The 19,397-nt window shown below is 40.9% G+C and overlaps 1 protein-coding gene across 3 annotated transcripts; it reads left to right on the top strand.

Moving 5' to 3' along the window:
• The first annotated feature begins 3,495 nt into the window (after positions 1-3,495).
• Positions 3,496-10,025, top strand: LOC148094977 (myelin-oligodendrocyte glycoprotein-like). Of its 3 annotated transcripts, XM_087837086.1 has the most exons (4): positions 3,496-3,678; positions 4,721-4,772; positions 7,173-7,526; positions 7,947-10,025. In XM_087837086.1, exons 2-4 carry the CDS (start codon positions 4,721-4,723, stop codon positions 8,144-8,146), a joined length of 606 nt encoding a protein of 201 aa, XP_087693212.1. In that variant the 5' UTR covers positions 3,496-3,678; the 3' UTR covers positions 8,147-10,025. The 3 variants fall into 3 exon arrangements, with proteins under 3 accessions (XP_087693212.1, XP_087693213.1, XP_087693211.1); XM_087837087.1 differs by lacking the exon at positions 4,721-4,772; XM_087837085.1 differs by lacking the exon at positions 3,496-3,678 and having other exon boundaries at positions 4,687-4,772.
• The last annotated feature ends 9,372 nt before the right edge of the window (positions 10,026-19,397 follow it).

The raw sequence follows: 19,397 nt of genomic DNA, 5'->3' as shown, positions 1-19,397 counted from the left end.
TAATACAGGAAGTTACTGAACACATGAGACAGAAGCACCATGTTTTCATTATGCTCACCTCAAACAAGCCAACTGATGATGCTCAGGTAACAGCAGTGGACGGGAAAAGGCTGGAATTTTTATCAATCTAATAAACTTTAAGTTTATTAGATTGATACATATATGCCAACAAGACAGCGTACATCACTGTGACAACAGCGTTTGCTTTCATTCAGAGTATTTATGGCTTTTCCTATAATACCTGGTGGGCCGGTCTCTAGTCAAAATGCCTGGGCTGATTTTTTTGACCCAGTCCAGCCTTGCGGGCAAGTGTGCGTTCATAGAAGCAGTAAGTCACATTGGGAACATATTTTATTTCTGTTGCAGTTAATGTACCAATGTAGACACCTGTTACTATTACCTGTTAGCAGCTATGCTGTAGGAATAAAGTAAGTAGTAGCCTGGCTCCACAGGATATTCCTCATTTCTAAGTTGTTTCAGTTATTGTGGAGAGTTAATATTCACAAAGATTTTACCTGATGGAGTTACTATGCTAGCATACAAATCTGTTCTTGTTTTTAAAGCCTGCGTAAACATGGCGGCCTTTGAGTGAGCAATTGTGTCCACTGGAGGGTGGTGTTGACTCACAAATGAAGGAATTGGCCTAAATTGATTATGATTCTGTGTTTATGCTAAGCTCTTTTTCTGGTATCTGGTTCTGTCCATTTGTAATCTTGTATGGTGTTCTCTGTAATGCTGAAGTGAGAGATGTTTATGTCATTTCTTATTTGTATTAATTTCAGAACCACATCCTTACTTGCCAGCGAGAGCGTGTGTTCGATGTGGGCTCGTGGTAAATAAAGTTCTTCCACTCTGACATCATTCCCGTCTCTGACGTTATTACCAGGGAACAGTACAGAATCACATTTCAGAGAAAGTGGTCCAGGGCGTCCGCTATAACCGCATAGTTTTAATTTCAGTGGCAGATCTCACACATGCTGCTCACGGCTGTAAAACTGAAAATGAGGTTTAGTGATCAGAAAACTAAAAAGCTGGAGCCATAAGGTTCTTACCACATTAAGAAACTGTGATTATGAAAGTTTAAGGCTGACTTCAGAACTGACACGACTGACAAACACTCAAGAATATCGTTACACAACACGGTGACTGATCTCTCTGACTTTATGAAGATCATTTGGAGACATTTCACTTTTGTGTTGAAACCACAGAATAAATTCTTTGATTTGGATTTAGTATTTCACTTTAAAATTCCATGAACAACACCAGATCCTAATCCACTCTGTGTCAGCTGCTTTATATTCACACTGAGGTGACCTGTAATGATTCATATTCTGCATGATTGAACTTCCTCCTGCACTCTTTGTGTTTCCCTGCAGTAACAGATTGAGAACAAATCGCCTTTTTTTCATTCCTCAGTTAAAAAAAAGACTCCTAGATGGTGTGTGACAGATTTTATGATGATGTTTGAATATTTGTGTCTTCTATGATGATCCTAGTTGTTGCTCAAGTTGCTCTGCTGCCACCTGGTGGCTTGAAAGTGTTAAAGCATCAATCTGCAGCTCAGTGAAAGTGACATCAGAATAAACAGCACAGCCAAAGAATCCTGAACAACCTGAAGTGTTTGCAGTACAGCTGCAGTGCTGACGGGCAGTAGTGGTTTTTGATATGGGCGACATGGGCGGTCGTCCAGGGTGGCATCGTGGTTGCTTGATGCTGAAGTCAAAGTAAACTTTATTGTCATCTCCACTACGTACAGTCCAGTATATAGAGAGACGAGACGACGAGGCTTACAGCAGTGCAAGTAAACAAACAGTTTGATGATTTAAAGTCTCACAACCTGTCAAAAGGGGAGGGGGGGGGGCTGCTTCCAAATAGAGCACATTTCATTCATAATGATGTGAATCCATTATGTATTCATGATTTGAATCCTGGGTTGTGCGAAATCCCAGAAATAAACCCTAGACAAAGTGAATCTGTGAACTAAGGTGTAGGTCTATTAGATTATGTTGTGGTGATCCTCGGGTTGGGGGATTTGTGTTCATACTGGAGTGCAAAATTAAAACCAATGGAAGACAGACAAGAAACGTTCAAAGCCATCAGGAGCTCAGCTTAGAAAAAAGAAAAAAAGCAGAGGAGGAGAAATGAGGAAAAGATACAGGTAAGCAGATGTGTGATTGGATAATGGCAGGTCATCCTGAAACAATCAGAATCAGAATACTTTATTAATCCCTAAGGAAATAATGTGAGTTACAGTTGCTCCAAGAAGAAATGGTAAAAATAGTAACAGTAACAGACTAAACTCAAAATAATATATTATGTAACAGATTTTACACATTTAAGAAATAGCACTAATGTGTAGAGATCACTCAATTATAAATATCAAGGATTAACAGAGGTGATTATAAATAACTATCAAGAAAATTGTCAAGAATATTACAGAGTAGAAAAGAGCGTGTGTAAAAAGGGTGTAACTATTGCAGTGTTTACAGCGTGTTAGATGGAGGAGTTGTACAGGGAGATGGCCACAGGCAGGAATGATTTCCTGTGTCGTTCAGTGGTGCTTTTTGGTAATTTCACCCTCTCACTGAACGTGCTCCTGTGACTGACCAGCATGTCATGGAGTGGGTGGGAGGTATTATACAACATTATCTTTATCTTGGACAACATCTGCCTCTCAGACACCACCCTAACAGAGTCCAGCTCCATCCCCACAACATTACTGGCCTTGTGGATCAGGTTATTTAGTCTGTTTGCATCTGTCAGTGCCAGAGGGAGAGTTCACGCAGGGCGCCAAACAGGTACCGCCACTGCTGATGGGTCACATTTCACTTCCCCTCAAAGTGAGAAATCAGATTCAAGCACTGGTGTAGTTTGAGTACTTTCACACAAAAAGTTAAAGCTGTTGTGTTGATATTTAAAGTGCTTTGATTATTTTTGGAAAACAAGAGAACAGCTCTGAAGGAAAAAAGCACATAAACAGAAACTGACTTCATATAATTCAGTTTTATTTTTGAGCATCTGAAAGTAGCTACAAGCTAAATCCTCTTTTGTCTAAACACATCACTTCCTGCATCTGTTACAAATTAAAAGCCTTTGTACCAACACTTCGATTGGATGCCTGACCTAGGGTTTTATTGTGAAGCTCTTACAGGAACTTGCAGTAGGAGCCTGAGGTGAAATAGAAATGCTGTGCAGTCTATATAAAGGTTAAAAGTTACAGAGATTCACGTAAAGATGATCGTGAATCCTTTTGATTCTATTAAAAAGCTTATGTGATGGTTTTGATATGACTGATTATTGATTAATGATCAGGTTTGTTGTTGATCAGCTGTCAAACGCGAAGCCCGCCAGACGTTTATTTGAGTAACGTGACCTTCTTCGTTATTACGCACGTGTTTCTGATCCCACCCACAGACTGTTTTTGTTCGTCCTCAAGACAAAAACAGTCGTCGGAGCGCGAAGCTGAGAACAAACAAACAAACCCACCTGTCATGACACTCGGGAGTTTTATTTTCAAATCGAACTTCGACATCGTCCGGATCAGAATTAGGATGAAGGGATAAGGGATGTTCTGTTCCCATGAAATCTCACCAGCCTTGGATATTTTGCCAGCTTGAAGAGTCGGGTCAGCAGAACAATGAGGCGGAAATGTCTCTGCTGGGCTCACCGTGACTGCAGGTGAGCGTTAACTCATTTTGACTCCATCAGTGTCATACAGGAGCTTTCTTCATTTATCATATGAACGCGTCTGTAAGTGGACCTCGTGGCCTCACTGCACAAAAACAGTTACTGACACGAAGTCTTTCTTTTTTCTTTTTGTTTGTTGGCTGTTTGTCTGTGTCTGTTTGTGCACGCTCACATAAAAAGTGGGTGTTTTGCTTTCCTCTTCCTCCGCCTGTAACACACTATTTGGGCACCGCCTGAATCAGAGTGAGGACAGCTTACATATAAATTAGACATGAGACCAGCAGCAGCTATGAACACTAAGTGCGCCAATTATTTCAGATGTGAATAAATAAGAGCTGGAACTTTAATTTGGATCGGCTGCTCCGTGCGTTCAGGTCTGACGCCGATCAAGAATGAAAGAAACCTGGACTGGATCCCTTTAGTTTCTGTCTAGCCCTTACTGATTGAAAGTTATCGGTGATAAAGATCCTCTACATGTAACTGATGTAACTGAATACTTTCCTGAGCTGCATTCTAGCAGCTGCAGTTCTAGACTTGAAGGCATCAGGACCAAACATGGGTGCCAAAACGAATTAAATTAATACATAATTAATGAGAACATCAGTGGACATTTAATTATTTATATATTTGTTTCATTAAATCATAATCAACAAAAGCAGATTTATTTCACCCGAAAATGATTTTTTTTTTCTGTTCTGATGGGGGAAGGGGGAGGAATTCAGTTGAGCTTCCTGTTAACCCACTGGTGAACTGTCACATTTAAAAGTCTAAAAAGAAAATCGGAAATCAAAGTTTTTTGGGGTTTTTTCTATTGATTTGTTGACTTTTTTCTGTCTGAAATGTCATACATTCTTCATTTTACTGCATTTTTAAAGTGAGGATTATATATGGTTCTACTTTCCGGTGTGACTGTAGTTTCAAATAGTTTCGTTTTTAAAGTGACCCACCCTCACTATAAGGACTGGTAGGTCTGAGCTGCTTCTTTCTGTTCAGGTCAGGGCTGCTATAATCTTCTTCCTCTGGCTTGTCACAGATGGCTTCTGTGAGATTTATCCTGTTTTTGTCACTAATTTCTGTGTCTGCAGGTGAGTCAAACAGTTTTTTCCTTGCTTATTCTTCTTTCTATAACTAAAGGCAGCTTTATAAATGAGCGAGTTCTGTTCGTGTCTCAATGTTCCATTTAATTTACGTAAAAAAGGTTATTGGCACCCAGTCTAAAGGTGATAAACTCACTCTCGCTTAACAGGTAAAATCTCGCTACTAGGTTGTGACCCCTTTGTGACAACGGGATGGTCAAAAGACTTCTTTTTTTTTAATCCGGCTAATGCCGCGTTCCTAGCGTTCCTTGCGAGAATGAAAATGTTGTCGGATGAGTGTCGGAATGAGTCACGCAGAGATCCGGCTGATTGGAACTGACAAAGGAATTAAACTTTCTTTTTTCGTAGTTAGTTAAAATAAATAAATCATTGATATAAAATGGGTTATAGATCACATCGTAGTACATGCATTACTTTTAACTGCAAACTTTGAATGTAATTATTTTCTTCATTGAGCTGTGAGGGGAAAAATAATAGTAATTCTTGAAGACTTTTAGAAAGGATAGAATGGGACTGAGAATCAACTATGACAGCATCAGAGTTCACAAGTGCATTTTTGGGTAAATATATAACAGTTAGCAAACATCCACACAGCTGTAGTTGGCAGATGACTAGTTATTATGTGTCAGGCTTGCTTCTTATTATAGAAAGAAACTTTAGGGGTTTCAATAGATGCATGTTTTTACTGTGTGTTTTGACATTTTCTTAATATTTAATTAATTCAGGTGTGTAAAGCTGTAATAAAAAACGAAATCACGCTTTTGTTCTGTATCCTTCCTCCACTGTCTACCTTGTTGATGGTTGTCCTGCTGCTCGCTCAGAGATAACATTATACATGTTTGGATGGAGAGAAAAAGTTGGATTACTGCAAAAAGAATAATCATACTTTAACTATAGTTGACATTTTTTAAAAAAGTGTAAGTAAATCAAATCCAACTAAAAGCAATACTTTGAAAAGTTTACATTCCTTGAGAACACCACAGCATTGGGAAACTCAATATTACAAGTGATGTTGAAAACAAGGAGAGGACAATTCTTGGAAATCAAAGGGAGTTTGGTCTTAGCCTCCTCTTGGGTTTTGCTATGACGACAGAGGACAAAAGGAGAAAAAAAGAGGAAATGCAGACACACCTGTGTAGGTTTGGTCACTTAAATGGATCAGAAGACCACGTGTGGTTTTTATTACTCAGTTACCAAGTTTTGTCAATCAATTACATTTTCAGTTAAAGTTTGCCAAATGTTGAAACAAGTGTATAAAAATAATATATTTTCTAAAACTGTCATATTATATATGCTTGTTGTTGTTGTCTGTAATACAATATAATAAAACTAAAGCCCCATTTGGGCCTACCACCTCTGCTCTGCTTTACTAGCTGAAAAGCAACCAAATATGGAGTAAGTAAGAGTGGACAGAATCGCAAAGATGGATTTTAAATATGCTCTCTGAATCTATATTGATATAGTGCATCTCAAACGACTGTGCTACTATATCTATAAAGCTGGTGTAAGTTGCAGATTTTCAGGGTCTGTGTAAAGTCTTGACTGTAAAACATTTCAAAGTAATGTGGTCGTGTAATCACATTACACTATTCAATAATCAAATAAGTTACTGAATGAAATTCAGTAACTACATTAAAGTTAAGGACATTTTGAGCATTTTTAAGGAGATTTTTTTTAGTTAGAAAACACAAACACTGCAGTTGTCTTTACTCGCGAGGGCGGTCACAGAGCACTCGTCCTTGCAGGAGGCACTCACGGACTCGCGCTCTGTCACTGTCTGCGTTCTTTATTTATACAAGCTGGTCACATGTGTGTACAAAGATAACAAAGTTATTCCAAGATCTCAGAGCTGAGGTTCCCCCTTTTCTAAGTCTGTATGTTCTTTTGAAAAGAGCTGAGGTTGTTGCTAAATAAGTTTATCACACAAGAGTTTATGTGAAAAGTCACGTAGACATGTGGATTGCTTAGTGATCCATAACAAGAGCACATTTCATGTAGCTGATCTATGTACAATTTTCTTTTGAAACACTGGTATGTTGATGACATTAATCTCCATCACTCGCTCTCACGGTCTCTCTCTTTATCTAATCTTTCAGTACATAGCATGGTCTAGATTTAAATTCTCTTCATTCCCATTCTCTTGTTCTTCTTTTTTTTTTTTTTTAAACATAAAGTGAACTTTTTAACTCATGCACAGAGAACCTGATATGGTTACAGCGCTAATTACAGAGAGGAGATGTTTTCACGCCTGAGATTGGTGAAATTTTTCTTCAAACTTTGTTTGGTCAACTGTGGTTTGTTTAAAAAAAATAAATGTCGTGTTTTATTGTCAATTTCATGCATTAAAAATGTCTTTGCAATAAGAAAATTTATCATTCTTTTCTTCAGCTCAACAGCAGAATATGCAGGCGACGCTCGGAGATGACGTCACTCTCCAGTGTCAGATTACTACAGATGAAAAAATCTCAGTGCTGAAGTGGAGCAGACCTGACCTGAACACAAACGGCTACGTCTACTTCTACAGGAACAAACGCTCCTATGAAAACTACCAACATCCATCTTTTCATGGCCGAGTGAAGCTGAGGGACCCGGAGATGAAGGATGGAGACGTTTCTGTGATCCTGAAGAACGTCACGTTTAATGACACTGGGATTTATGAGTGTCACATAGCTGTGAGGAACCCTGTGAGAAGTAAAAGAGTTCACACTGAGATCAGCCACTTCATTGAGCTCACAGTCACAGGTGAGTTTGTCATGCCAACAGCAAATGGAGTGCGTCCATAATGTCGTAGTTAGCATGTTCACTTAGCAAGTTCAAGCCCAGCTGACACAAAACCTTTGGGCTTTAGTCAGCAAAATCATATGTGTGTTTAGTGTAACATGTCAGATAAAACATGCTGAGCTGCTCACTCTGTTGCGAGTAGCTTTAATACAGAAAATGACATGCACTGAGCTAGCAGCTCTTACTACTGTATATCAAGGGTAAAGTCGTAGCATGCTGCTAACATAGATGCTTTCGGTCAACAGCCAAACACATTTTATGTAACTTGTGTCTCCTTAACTGTAGCTGACTGAAGCTGTTCTCCTGCTAGTTTTACCTGCTGAACACTTTAAAGCTCACATCCGAGGGTTTCTTCTCTGACAGCTAATCTTTGCTCTGCAGGTGAAGTGCATGAAAACATGTTGGAGGAGCACATCATGGAAAGAGAAGATGCTGATGGAAACACTGAGATTGAACAGGTTGAAGCACAGACTATCCTGATTGTTGCTGCTGTTGCTGTTGTCATTGCTGTTGCTGCAGCTGTTGGTTTGTTAGTGTTGCTTCTTAAGAGAAATAAGAAGCAGCATCGAACATCCTACTGAGGAAGAATCAGTCCTGCTGATTACAAACAACATCCGTAATTATTTAAATATATTTAATTTAAAGTGAAAATGATAAGATCACAAACTGTTTGTTTATTAGATGACAATTTGTAACCATTAAAACGATTAAACACTGTCCTCACATATCTATCATAAAAATTCCCTCATAACTACATTTATAATTATTAATACTAGTTAAATATATACACCTAGAGAACAAATCTTGCTTATTGAAGCTAATCTGTGCATTCAAAGCAGTGGTAAGAAACTTTGCGTGCACACATTTGCATGTATGGAAATGACACATGGATATTTGTGCTTGCAGGTGCACTGCAAGCATTTTATCTACTGCATATACATGGACACATTAGAATTACTAACATAACTGAAATGTATGTGTTTAGACTTTGAACCATCTGGAGTACCAAGAAAATCCATGCAAAAAGGCCAAAGGCAAGATTTGAACCGGGAACTTTCTTGTTGTGAGGCGACACTGCTAATCACATCAAATTATAATAATAAAAGTTATAATAACAACTGGAATAACAACAAAAAAAAAATCCCAATGGCACTTTGTGAAGCTCAGGAATTCCAGAGGGTGTGGGCAACCAAAATGAATGCTCTGTCCATGAAAGTATGGAGGTTGGGGAGGGAGAGAGACCGACCATGGCAATCGAGACTGTGTGTGTGGGTGCAGCAGGTTAGACAGGTACTGTGGGACCAGGCCATTGAGGGATTTGTAAGTGGGGGGAAAAAAAGTAGTGTGTAACTTTAGTGGATGCCGATGGAAATGTGAGGGTGGGGGGGGTGATGTGTTGTTAAGACTGTTGTTAAAATGTCAGAAAAGGTCAAATTTGACCCAAACTGAAAGTAAAGGGTTGAGGAAAGATTAAACGCTGACACTTCAGTAACTACGTTTATCAAGTACACCACACTGAAGACCATCTCTGCTGTCCATTAATGTCAAATCAAGTAAAGTTTTAGACATTGCGGGTGATAATTTTGAAACTACCTCACTTCCTCTGTCACATGATGTCAGACGTTTTATCTTCACACTCTTTTATGTGAGCAGTGTTACATTTTGAGAAAACAAAAACAAAAGGAGAAAAACTAAAAAGATGTTTGCTGATGCTTTAGCAACATTTACCTCAAAACTGTAGGAAAAAAAAAAAAGTCTACTGAGGCCGGTAAAGGTTCTACACCTCTGCAAAGGTGGTGGTATGGTGAATAGATCAGTCAGTTACTGAGGCCTCCATGGCCTCAACTCAGCTACAAATAGCCATTTTTCACTAATACCTACTTCAACTCTGCTCTGCTTGGTTTTGATCATTTGCTTTTATAATCGAGTGCCACCTGCATGCATGCAGGTGTTAAAGTGATGCAGCCGAACATAAGGATGTCAAGGTGATACTTACTGATTGTTCTGTGGCTGTCCTTTCCCTCATTGCTGGCTTTTAACAGTGGCTAGTCAGCAACACTGACTAGCCATCAATAATGTCACATTTTTGGATCGCTACACTTAGTTCACTCATAAGGTAATGACAAACATCCGTTAACATCCATTCACAGTTTACTTTTTCTAATCAAAAAGAGAAGTATGTCTTTTTTAGCTTGGGTGTGAAGAAGGTTTCTCTCCACTTCAACCAAGTGCTGCTCGAAGGGGCTGATCTGATCTTTTGGAGCCCTTTCCCTTAGTTTAGTGTTTTTATTATTAGGTGTTGTGAGCTGAGACTAAACAGATCTTACTGACCTGAATTACTTCTGAATACGCATCAATACTTTACATTCATGTGTATGTTCTTGTGTGTTGCTGAACATATGATAAAATTTGACCTCTCGCGCTTATTTATACCACACAGTCTGATCTGCACACGTACAATATCAATGCATATGTAAAGAAGCCAATAACTTTAAAATATTTGGTGTTTTTTTTATTTTTTTTTATTTGTAAGCGGATTTTTTTTTAACTGTGATTTTTACATATTTGAATCAAATACGGTTTTACAGTTTTTTTAGGAGAGGCTTGACAGGCTTATTATTAATTTATTATCAAAATGGCAATAATAATAATAAATAATTAATTATTATTAATAATAATAAAAATGGCATAGCGGTGGTGGTGTTATTGATATTATCATTATTATTAGATTAATTAAATTTATTCGTTTTGATTTTTGCTCTCCATTTGTGGATATTTAATTAAAATGAGCTCGACATCGTTTCTTGTTACACACTTCACATACTCACAAAAATACTCACAAAAATCCTTAAGAAGAAACTGAAACTATGATTATTCAGATCATTTTGATTATAGGGATGTTGAGTTTCTGATAACTCCTTGTTTTTGTTGGAGTTTGATCAGTTTGCCATGAACCATTATTATGCAAATTATCATGAGTACAATGTACAAAGTACAATGTTTCTCTACACTGTAAAATCAAGTGTAACTTAGCATTACTGAACTGTGAAGTTTTTGTCCTCTAGTCAACTGCTGCTTTGAAAAACAAGTATACTGAGCACCAGATGGTTTTATTTTCTGCTACTATCTGCACACCGCATAATAAATAAATCACTAAATGGTGTAAAAGAGTGCCTGTGGTGGAATTCAAATATTTGAAATAAGAATATTTATTATACTGCAGAGACAGTACTGACACACATTTGCTGAGTGTCCAACCAAAGGTTGACAATAAGTGAGGGAAAATTGTTCCTCCATTCAAAGGTGAATATTAGGGAGGGAGGCTTTTTTTTTTTCTACCTCGGCTTTTAGATATTCAGATTTGTTTTTGATGTACAAAAAATAAAAATGAGCAACTTAAATAAAATATGCTTGCAAGAATAAAATATTTTTTAAAGAGGTGGAAAAGGTTGTGTTCATGTTAGCTTACCTAACACTTACCTTACTTATCACATGAATAAGTAAGGTGGTAATGAGCTTTCTGTTAAACCAGGTTCACTGTTTTAGGCTCTGTGTGCACATAAAGAGATATTCTGCAAGCGATGATCAAATGGTGATTAAAAAACAAAAAATATAACGGTAAATATTAATCAAGTTAACCTGAGTACACTCTCAGTGCTCCATTTATTTCTAAGGTGACAGCTGCAAATTGAAACTCTGAATATTTAAACAGGATCAATTTAAACATTACAGCTTACAGCAGAGAGCTGTATTGGTAATCTGGCATAATGGACATCTTCCCGGTGGGACGACCTATTTTTGGGCCGATGGGTCAATTGAAGGGCCGCTGCAAATTGCCTGTAAAGCAGCCCATTCGTTCATTTTCATCACTGACATTGGATTGTAGTGAAGTCTCTCAATGCAGCATCCTCCCCTACAGAGTTTAATGTAGAAGAAATAGTGAAACTATGGAGGTGACAAGCTGATACACACAAAAAAATTTAATGCAGCAAAATGTGTCAAATTAATGACATGATAATTTGCTGTTGCTGCAGCTCCACCACCGTCAAGTAGTACCAGTAACACCCAATAACCACCTCTCTGCTGTTAGCACCAGCTGTGGAGAAATACAGAAGTGAAGACACAAAGGAAGGTGAAAATAACATGGTAAAAAAATAATTGTCACATGCTGCCATGCAGTGCTGCTAAGATGTGTGATAGATAGATAAAGATATAGAGATATATATATATATATATATATATATATATAGAGAGAGAGAGAGAGAGAGAGAGAGAGAGAGAGAGAGAGAGAGAGAGAGAGAGAGAGAGAGAGAGAGAGAGAGAGAGAGAGAGAGAGAGAGAGAGAGAGAGAGAGAGAGAGAGAGAGAGAGAGAGAGAGAGAGAGAGAGAGAGCTGGATAGCGTAGTGGTTAAACTACACGCCTTTGGAGCAGAGGATCGCAAGTTCGATTACTGCCTGGGGCGTCTGTATCCAGTAAGGGTCCTAAGGCTAGACCCCCTATGCTAAGCGAGCCTACCGCAGACATGAGCGAGACAGATAAATATGAAGGCATGCCGGCTCGGACGTCGCCCGGATCAACAAGGTCCGCGTCAGGTGTTGAGGAACCAGGGCACCCTGACGAGAAGTGGGCTACTGGAACAAGAAGGCATCGGTGGGCAAGAGACGAAAACAGGGCGTTGTTGGAATGCTACTACGCAAGTAACCCCGGCGGAAGGGGCTACATGAATAGGATGAGGGACCTATGGATTCTTCGATACCCAACATCCACAATGACGGCGAAACAACTAGTAGCTCAGTGTTCCAACATTCGAAAGAAGGGACTGCTCTCACAGCTAGAGATTGACGAGGTACAACATAAATGCTACGGCAAGGAGGAGTCAGGATGCCAGGTCAGGGGGGAGATATCATCACCCCCACCCGAGATTGGGTACATAGCCCCAAGTGCGACAGGAGAAGGATCATTGAGTGCGAGAGGAACTGACCTGAAAGATAGGATCATGGCCAAGCTTGAAACCTGGACCCCCCGTAGCCGATTACCAAGATTACGTGAAGTACCCTCAGAAGGTCTGCTAGATGATGTTAATGCAGCACTACGGACGATACCTACAGCCTAACAAGCTAACAAGCTGATCTACAATACGGCAGCAGTGATCAGTGAGATGCTTGGCTACAAGTTGAACAGCCACAAGGGGCAGTACCCTCCATGGAGAAGGAGGCTAGAGGGCAAGATCAAAATAGCACGGAGGGAGGTGAGCCAACTAACGGAGTTGCAGAAAGGTGCGACAAAGAAGGTGCATAAGAAATACAGCAAGCTGTCCATACCTGAGGCCTTGGAAACTGCCAAGCAAAGACTCATAGCCTTGGCCAGCCGCTTGAGGAGGTACACCAGAGAGATAGAAGGCAGGAGAATAAACCAGCTGTTCTCCACAGAACCAGCAAAGGTGTACTCTCAGTGGCAAGGGAACAATAATAAGAGAACAGCACCACCAAAGCTGGAGACGGAGCAATACTGGAAGAGCATATGGGAGAAGGACGCAACCCATAACGGCAATGCTCAGTGGCTAGTGGATCTGAGGGCAGACCATAGCGACCTCCCTGAACAGGGTCCAGTAACCATCACAGTGGCAGATATCCAAGAAAGGGTCTCCAGTATGAAGAGTTGGACAGCACCAGGGCCCGACATGGTTCACGCCTACTGGCTGAAGAAGCTGACTGCACTCCACGAGCGTCTGGCAGCACAAATGAACCAGCTGCTAGTTGACGAGAGACACCCGGAATGGCTAACCGAAGGTCGGACGGTCCTGATCCCCAAGGACCCCAAGAAGGGGCCAGTCCCCTCCAACTACCGACCAATAACCTGCCTCAGTACTACATGGAAGCTCCTGTCAGGCATCATATCGGCTAAGATGAACAGGCACATGGGTCAATACATGAGCGGGACACAGAAAGGAATTGGCAAGAATACCAGAGGCGCAAAACACCAGCTACTGGTACAGAACAGTCAGCCGAGACTGCAAGACCAGACTAACCAACCTGTGCACTGCCTGGATTGATTACAAGAAGGCCTATGACTCAATGCCCCACAGCTGGATACTAGAATGCCTAGAATTGTACAAGATCAATGGGACCCTAAGAGCCTTCATCAGGAACTCAATGGGGATGTGGCGTACAACACTAGAGGCCAACTCCAAGCCCATAGCACAAGTCACCATCAAGTGCGGGATCTACCAGGGAGATGCTCTGTCCCCACTGCTGTTCTGCATAGGCCTGAACCCCCTCAGTGAGATCATTAACAAGACTGGCTACGGATACCGACTACGGAACGGAGCAGTTGTCAGCCACCTCCTGTACATGGATGACATCAAGTTGTATGCCAAGAGTGAACGAGACATCGATTCACTGATCCACACTACCAGGATATACAGCAATGACATTGGAATGTCGTTCGGGCTGGAGAAGTGTAGTCGGATGGTAACAAAGAGAGGGAAGGTAGTCAGAACTGAGGGGATTGAACTACCAGAAGGCAACATTGCAGACATAGAGGACAGTTACAAGTACCTGGGGATCCCGCAGGCGAATGGGAACCATGAAGAGGCCGCTAGGAAAGCTGCAACCACCAAGTACCTGCAGAGGGTCAGGCAAGTCCTGAGGAGTCAGTTGAACGGTAAGAACAAGATCCGGGCCATCAACACGTACGCCCTGCCCGTGATCAGGTACCCTGCTGGGGTAATAGGCTGGCCAAAGGAGGAGATAGAAGCCACTGACATAAAGACAAGAAAGCTCCTTACCATGCATGGAGGGTTTCACCCCAAGTCCAGCACCCTGAGGCTGTACGCTAAGCGGAAGGAAGGGGGTCGGGGACTGGTGAGTGTCAGCACCACAGTCCAGGATGAGACAATGAACATCCAAGAATACATCACGAAGATGGCCCCAACTGACAGCGTGCTCAGTGAATACCTCAGGCAGCAGAAACCCAAGAAAGAGGAGGGAGACGAGGAACCATCATGGAAGGACAGGCCCCTGCACGGTATGTACCACCGGCAGATAGAGGAGGTGGCTGATATCCAGAAATCCTACCAGTGGCTGGACAAAGCTGGACTGAAAGATAGCACAGAGGCACTAATCATGGCAGCACAAGAACAAGCTCTGAGTACAAGATCCATAGAGGCTGGGGTCTATCACACCAGGCAAGACCCCAGGTGCAGGCTGTGTAAAGATGCCCCAGAGACAATCCAGCACATAACAGCAGGGTGCAAGATGCTAGCAGGCAAGGCATACATGGAACGCCATAACCAAGTGGCCGGCATAGTGTACAGGAACATCTGTGCCGAGTATAACCTGGAAGTCCCGAGGTCAAAATGGGAAATGCCCCCAAGGGTGGTGGAGAATGACCGAGCTAAGATCCTGTGGGACTTCCAGATACAGACGGACAAAATGGTGGTGGCTAACCAACCGGACATAGTGGTAGTAGACAAACAGAAGAAGACGGCCGTAGTGATCGATGTAGCGGTTCCGAATGACAGCAATATCAGGAAGAAGGAACACGAGAAGCTGGAGAAATACCAAGGGCTCAGAGAAGAGCTCGAGAGGATGTGGAGGGTGAAGGTATCGGTGGTCCCCGTGGTAATCGGAGCACTAGGTGCGGTGACTCCCAAGCTAGGCGAGTGGCTCCAGCAGATCCCGGGAATAACATCGGAGATCTCTGTCCAGAAGAGCGCAGTCCTGGGAACAGCTAAGATACTGCGCAGGACCCTCAAGCTCCCAGGCCTCTGGTAGAGGACCCGAGCTTGAAGGATAAACCGCCCCGCAGGGGCGTGCTGGGTGTTTTTTTTTTTTTTTATATATATAACTTGAAAAGATGCTAAAGACAGCTTTGAACATACGTCTAAGGAACGCCAACCATTTCTTCACGGGTTGCTAGGTGACAGTGACAACGCCTCAGTTAACTGCTATCCTGAGAATCGCAGCCACTTTGAGGTGGCAGTTCTAACCACTGTAACATCAGCACACTCTGACATTTCCACCCACCTCAAAGCAGAATAAAGGTTAACTCAATACCCATGTTAACTGAGAAGTGTGGCTGTAGCTCAGGTGGTAGAGCAGGTCATCTACTGATCGGAAGGTTGGTCTAGTCTGCATGCCATCCTTGGGCATGATACTAACACCAAATTGCTCTCCGATGCATCCATCGGAGTATGAATGTGTGTAAATGTTAGTTAGAAAGCACTTAGAAACATGTGCTTATGCAAATGGGTGTGAATGGGTGACTACACAAGTTGTATAAAGCCCTTTGAGTGCTCAGACGAGTAGAAAAGTGCTATATAAGAACCAGTCCATTTACCATTTACCAAAGGAAAGGCACCCAGAATAAAATCTTTGTCAAATCTTTGTTTTCTTTTAACACATCTTTTTCTATTCGTACCTAAAGCTTCTATTATTTTATTTGTCTGTATTTATCTAAAAAATGAACACATTATATACCAGTACTGTCTTTCTTCTACTGAGTGAGCTCACTGAAACTTTAGGATGACTGAATCTTTTCAAGCATCAAACAAAATCTGATCAGGAAACTTGTCTTGAAAACTATTGTTGGCATTGTGTCACTTTTTTGTGTGTTGTTTTCTTTTTTTTCATTTGTTGTTTTTAATCCTGTGATTAACCGTGTGAGTGAAACAGTTTGTTTCTGTAATCTGAGAAAATAAAGAGGAAACCACTTTTGCAAAAGAGTATACATTTTGAAATCCTTCAAAAACATGTCAAAATATCAGCTGAGAACGACACCTCAGGTCTTACAGCAACAGGAAATTGATTTATTTCATCATGTCTGAAACCCCACCTGACCCTTCAGAAAAAGCTGATGTTTTACTCAATAACAAGGCAATAAATTCTCAGAACATGTCATATGCAGTTTGTTTTCCTAGTAATACCATGTACATATACAATTTTCAGAGTAGAAATTCTCATTTAAGCTCTGTTCAAAGCTGCTACCAGATCAACTTCTCCCTCCAAGTTTTGTTAAGCATTGTTTCTATGATGAGTTTTGAGCAACAATGTCATGGGATATACCAGTGGGATGGTCCCTGGATTTCTTGAAAGCATCTGACTTTAGGTTTCTGTCTAAGCTTTTTCTTTTCTTTTCTTTTCTTTTCTTTTCTTTTCTTTTCTTTTCTTTATAATAATGGGGAGAGTTGTGTTTTGAGGATTGTATGTTTTTTTGGGGTCTTTGTTTTGGTTATCCATTATCCATCTATCAACCTTCTTCTGCTTATCCAGGGCCGGTCAGAGGGGCTGCAACCTAAGCAGAAAAGCCAGACCTCCCACTCCCCGCCCACCTCCTCCAGCTTGTCCGGGGGGACACCAAGTCATTCACAGGCCAGCCGAGAGATATAATCTCCCAGAACACCGCGCCCAGGAGGCATCCAGATCCCCAAACCACCTCAACTGGCTCCTTTCGATGTGGGCAGCGGCTCTACTTCTACACCCTCCCGGATGCCTGAACTGCTCACCCTATCTGAGGGTGAGGCCTCATTCTTTTGGTCACTACCCACAGCTCATAACCATAAGTGAGGGTAGGGACATAGAGTGACTGTAAATCGAGAGCTTTGCTTTTACACTCAGCTCTCAATTCACCATGACAGACCAGTACAGTGTCCACCTCACTGTAATCACAGCAACAATCCGTCTATCAATCTCCTGCTCCCGTCACTTGTGACCAAGACCCTGAGATACTGAAACTCCTCCACTTGGGGAGTATTAGTAGTATTAGTATTAGTAAAGAGGAGTATCCTCTTTCATTTATTGGGCATTTTCTAGTCGGTTTAATTCTGACTGTATGGTCTCACTTCAGTCTTTAAGGTTCCTTTGCCTGCAGTTTTTTTTTTAAATTATAGTTTCTCTTACTTTTTAGAGTTGGCTCTTTGATTTATCTTGACTTACTTAGACTTAGATCCTCCCGCGCCGATCGGTGCATTGGGCGACATGCATTGGGCGATTTATGTTGATGGATGCTCAATCATCCAGGTAAGAAAATCGCATAAAATGGATTCTCTTTATCTGGTTGTAGCAGGCAGGGCTATTTGGTTTCATTGTGTTGTGCTTCATTAATCACCCAGAGTTCCCCTGTATCCTGTTCACCGTGAGCTTCCTGCCTTTGTGTTTAGCAAATTATTTAACTTTCAGTTTTACTTTGTCACTTTGTTTTATTTTTTGTCCTTGTCTATGATTGTTTAGTCTTTAGTCTCAGTCTGCCTCAGTGTCTGCCTCCCATGCCAGTCCTGTTATATTCTCTTTGTTTCCTTACACTTTCATGTGAAAGGGGTGGTGTTGGCAGCATTAGACTAATGGGACTATGAATCACAGAGGATGAATCATTTTCCACAAATCTCTATGAGTGCTGCCATAAAGAACCATAAATAAATAAATAAAAATGCTACAGTGTTTCAAAAAGACAACTTATGAATGGTGAAGAGAATGAATACTCTGGTGGTTTGTTAAAAAAAAAAAAAGAAAAGTCATGGTGCTCCTGCATCGGCTATTTCATTCTAATTTTCTTCAGTTTTATTTTTATAACAGCAACGTCTGGCTCTTGCTGCTTCCTGCTCTTCAGCTCGATGTACCTGGGGTGAGACTTTTTAACAGTTATTGAATTATTACTGCTGAAATTTGCACATTTGTTTGCTTTGGCTCTGTGATCTTAACTTCTGTTCTGCTCTCTGCTGAAAACCTGGATCCTTTGAGTGATTTACCTTTAGAGAGAATTTGTGGATCTAAATTGGACCAGTTGTAACTGCAAACTCCTCGTGCTGTTGTTAGAAATTGTGTTTTTTTTTTAGCCTTGTGAGTCCAGGGTGTACACTGCCAATCAGCCTCTGTCATTGACTCTCTGCTATCCTAGAACAGCACGTTGAGCAGTAACTCTGAAAGGGTTAATGTGGTTGGAGTGTGGTTTTTGTGTGTGTGTGTGTGTGTTTCCCCTTTTTTGTCCACCTAGTGTAGCAGCTGCACCCTTGGACAAAAATGGATTTATCCCAAAGACAAAACTCCTAAATAGTTAGATAATGTGTGCGCTGCAGCGAGGAGTGTTCAGACCTCAAAAGTGGAGATTCCTCCGATGTAAGGGCCCACATCTTTCCTCATGATTAATAGAGGGGCGGCAACCACCTCTCAACTCCTGCCGTTCAAGAAAATAACTAAAATATCATTGATTTCTATCTTTCGACCTCTCAAAGAACTTTAAATATCCGTATGACAGCTTTGACCATCATATGTTTTTGTGAAATTCTGAACCAATAACTGGATGTAACTGCCTGCTTGAAATGGAGTCTTTTGCCAGCAGTTTCGTACTTAATCAGGATTCTTTGCTTTTCCAGCAGGCTGTTCTGGTTACTCTGAGTTCACACTTGCTTATCTGCAGATTGATTGTTAAATTGAACCTATTCAATTCCATTTTGTGGAAGCAGAGCAGCTTCAGTAACAACTCAAATCACCACAGAAGATACAAGAAGACATTAAGTTTGTCTCTGAAACACTTGCTAAAAGTCTTTTTTTTTTCTAATTCATATGGGGAAAAATTTTCTTTTATTTTTTTAGTGTAGAGAAACAAATTATGTGGGAATTGTGAAAACGCGAAGACTCCGTCATTGCACGTCACCTATGACTGAAGCTGAAAAAAACTGACATAAACCTTTAAAACTTTAATTTCAAAAACAACAAATTAAATCCAATTTTTTTTTTTGTGGTTAAAAAAAAATTGGAAATATCTCTAATTTATCTTTACACAATCAGGGAATTTTGTCCCTCTATGATGCAGTATAGATATCATCTGGAATGATA

Source organism: Neolamprologus brichardi, unplaced genomic scaffold, assembly GCF_056152115.1.
Source record: "Neolamprologus brichardi isolate AB-2024 unplaced genomic scaffold, ASM5615211v1 NODE_ptg000127l+_length_29035_cov_1, whole genome shotgun sequence".
Classification (NCBI taxonomy): domain Eukaryota; kingdom Metazoa; phylum Chordata; class Actinopteri; order Cichliformes; family Cichlidae; genus Neolamprologus; species Neolamprologus brichardi.
This window is presented reverse-complemented; position numbering and strand designations above follow the sequence as displayed.

What these genes read in the sequence shown, in the direction of transcription:
- LOC148094977 (XM_087837086.1), top strand. Translation starts at nt 4,721, where the DNA reads ATGGCTTCTGTGAGATTTATCCTGTTTTTGTCACTAATTTCTGTGTCT. An exon ending in ACTAATTTCTGTGTCTGCAG is followed by an intron (nt 4,773 to 7,172) that starts GTGAGTCAAACA and finishes TCTTTTCTTCAG; the next exon opens with CTCAACAGCAGAATATGCAG. An exon ending in CATTGAGCTCACAGTCACAG is followed by an intron (nt 7,527 to 7,946) that starts GTGAGTTTGTCA and finishes TTTGCTCTGCAG; the next exon opens with GTGAAGTGCATGAAAACATG.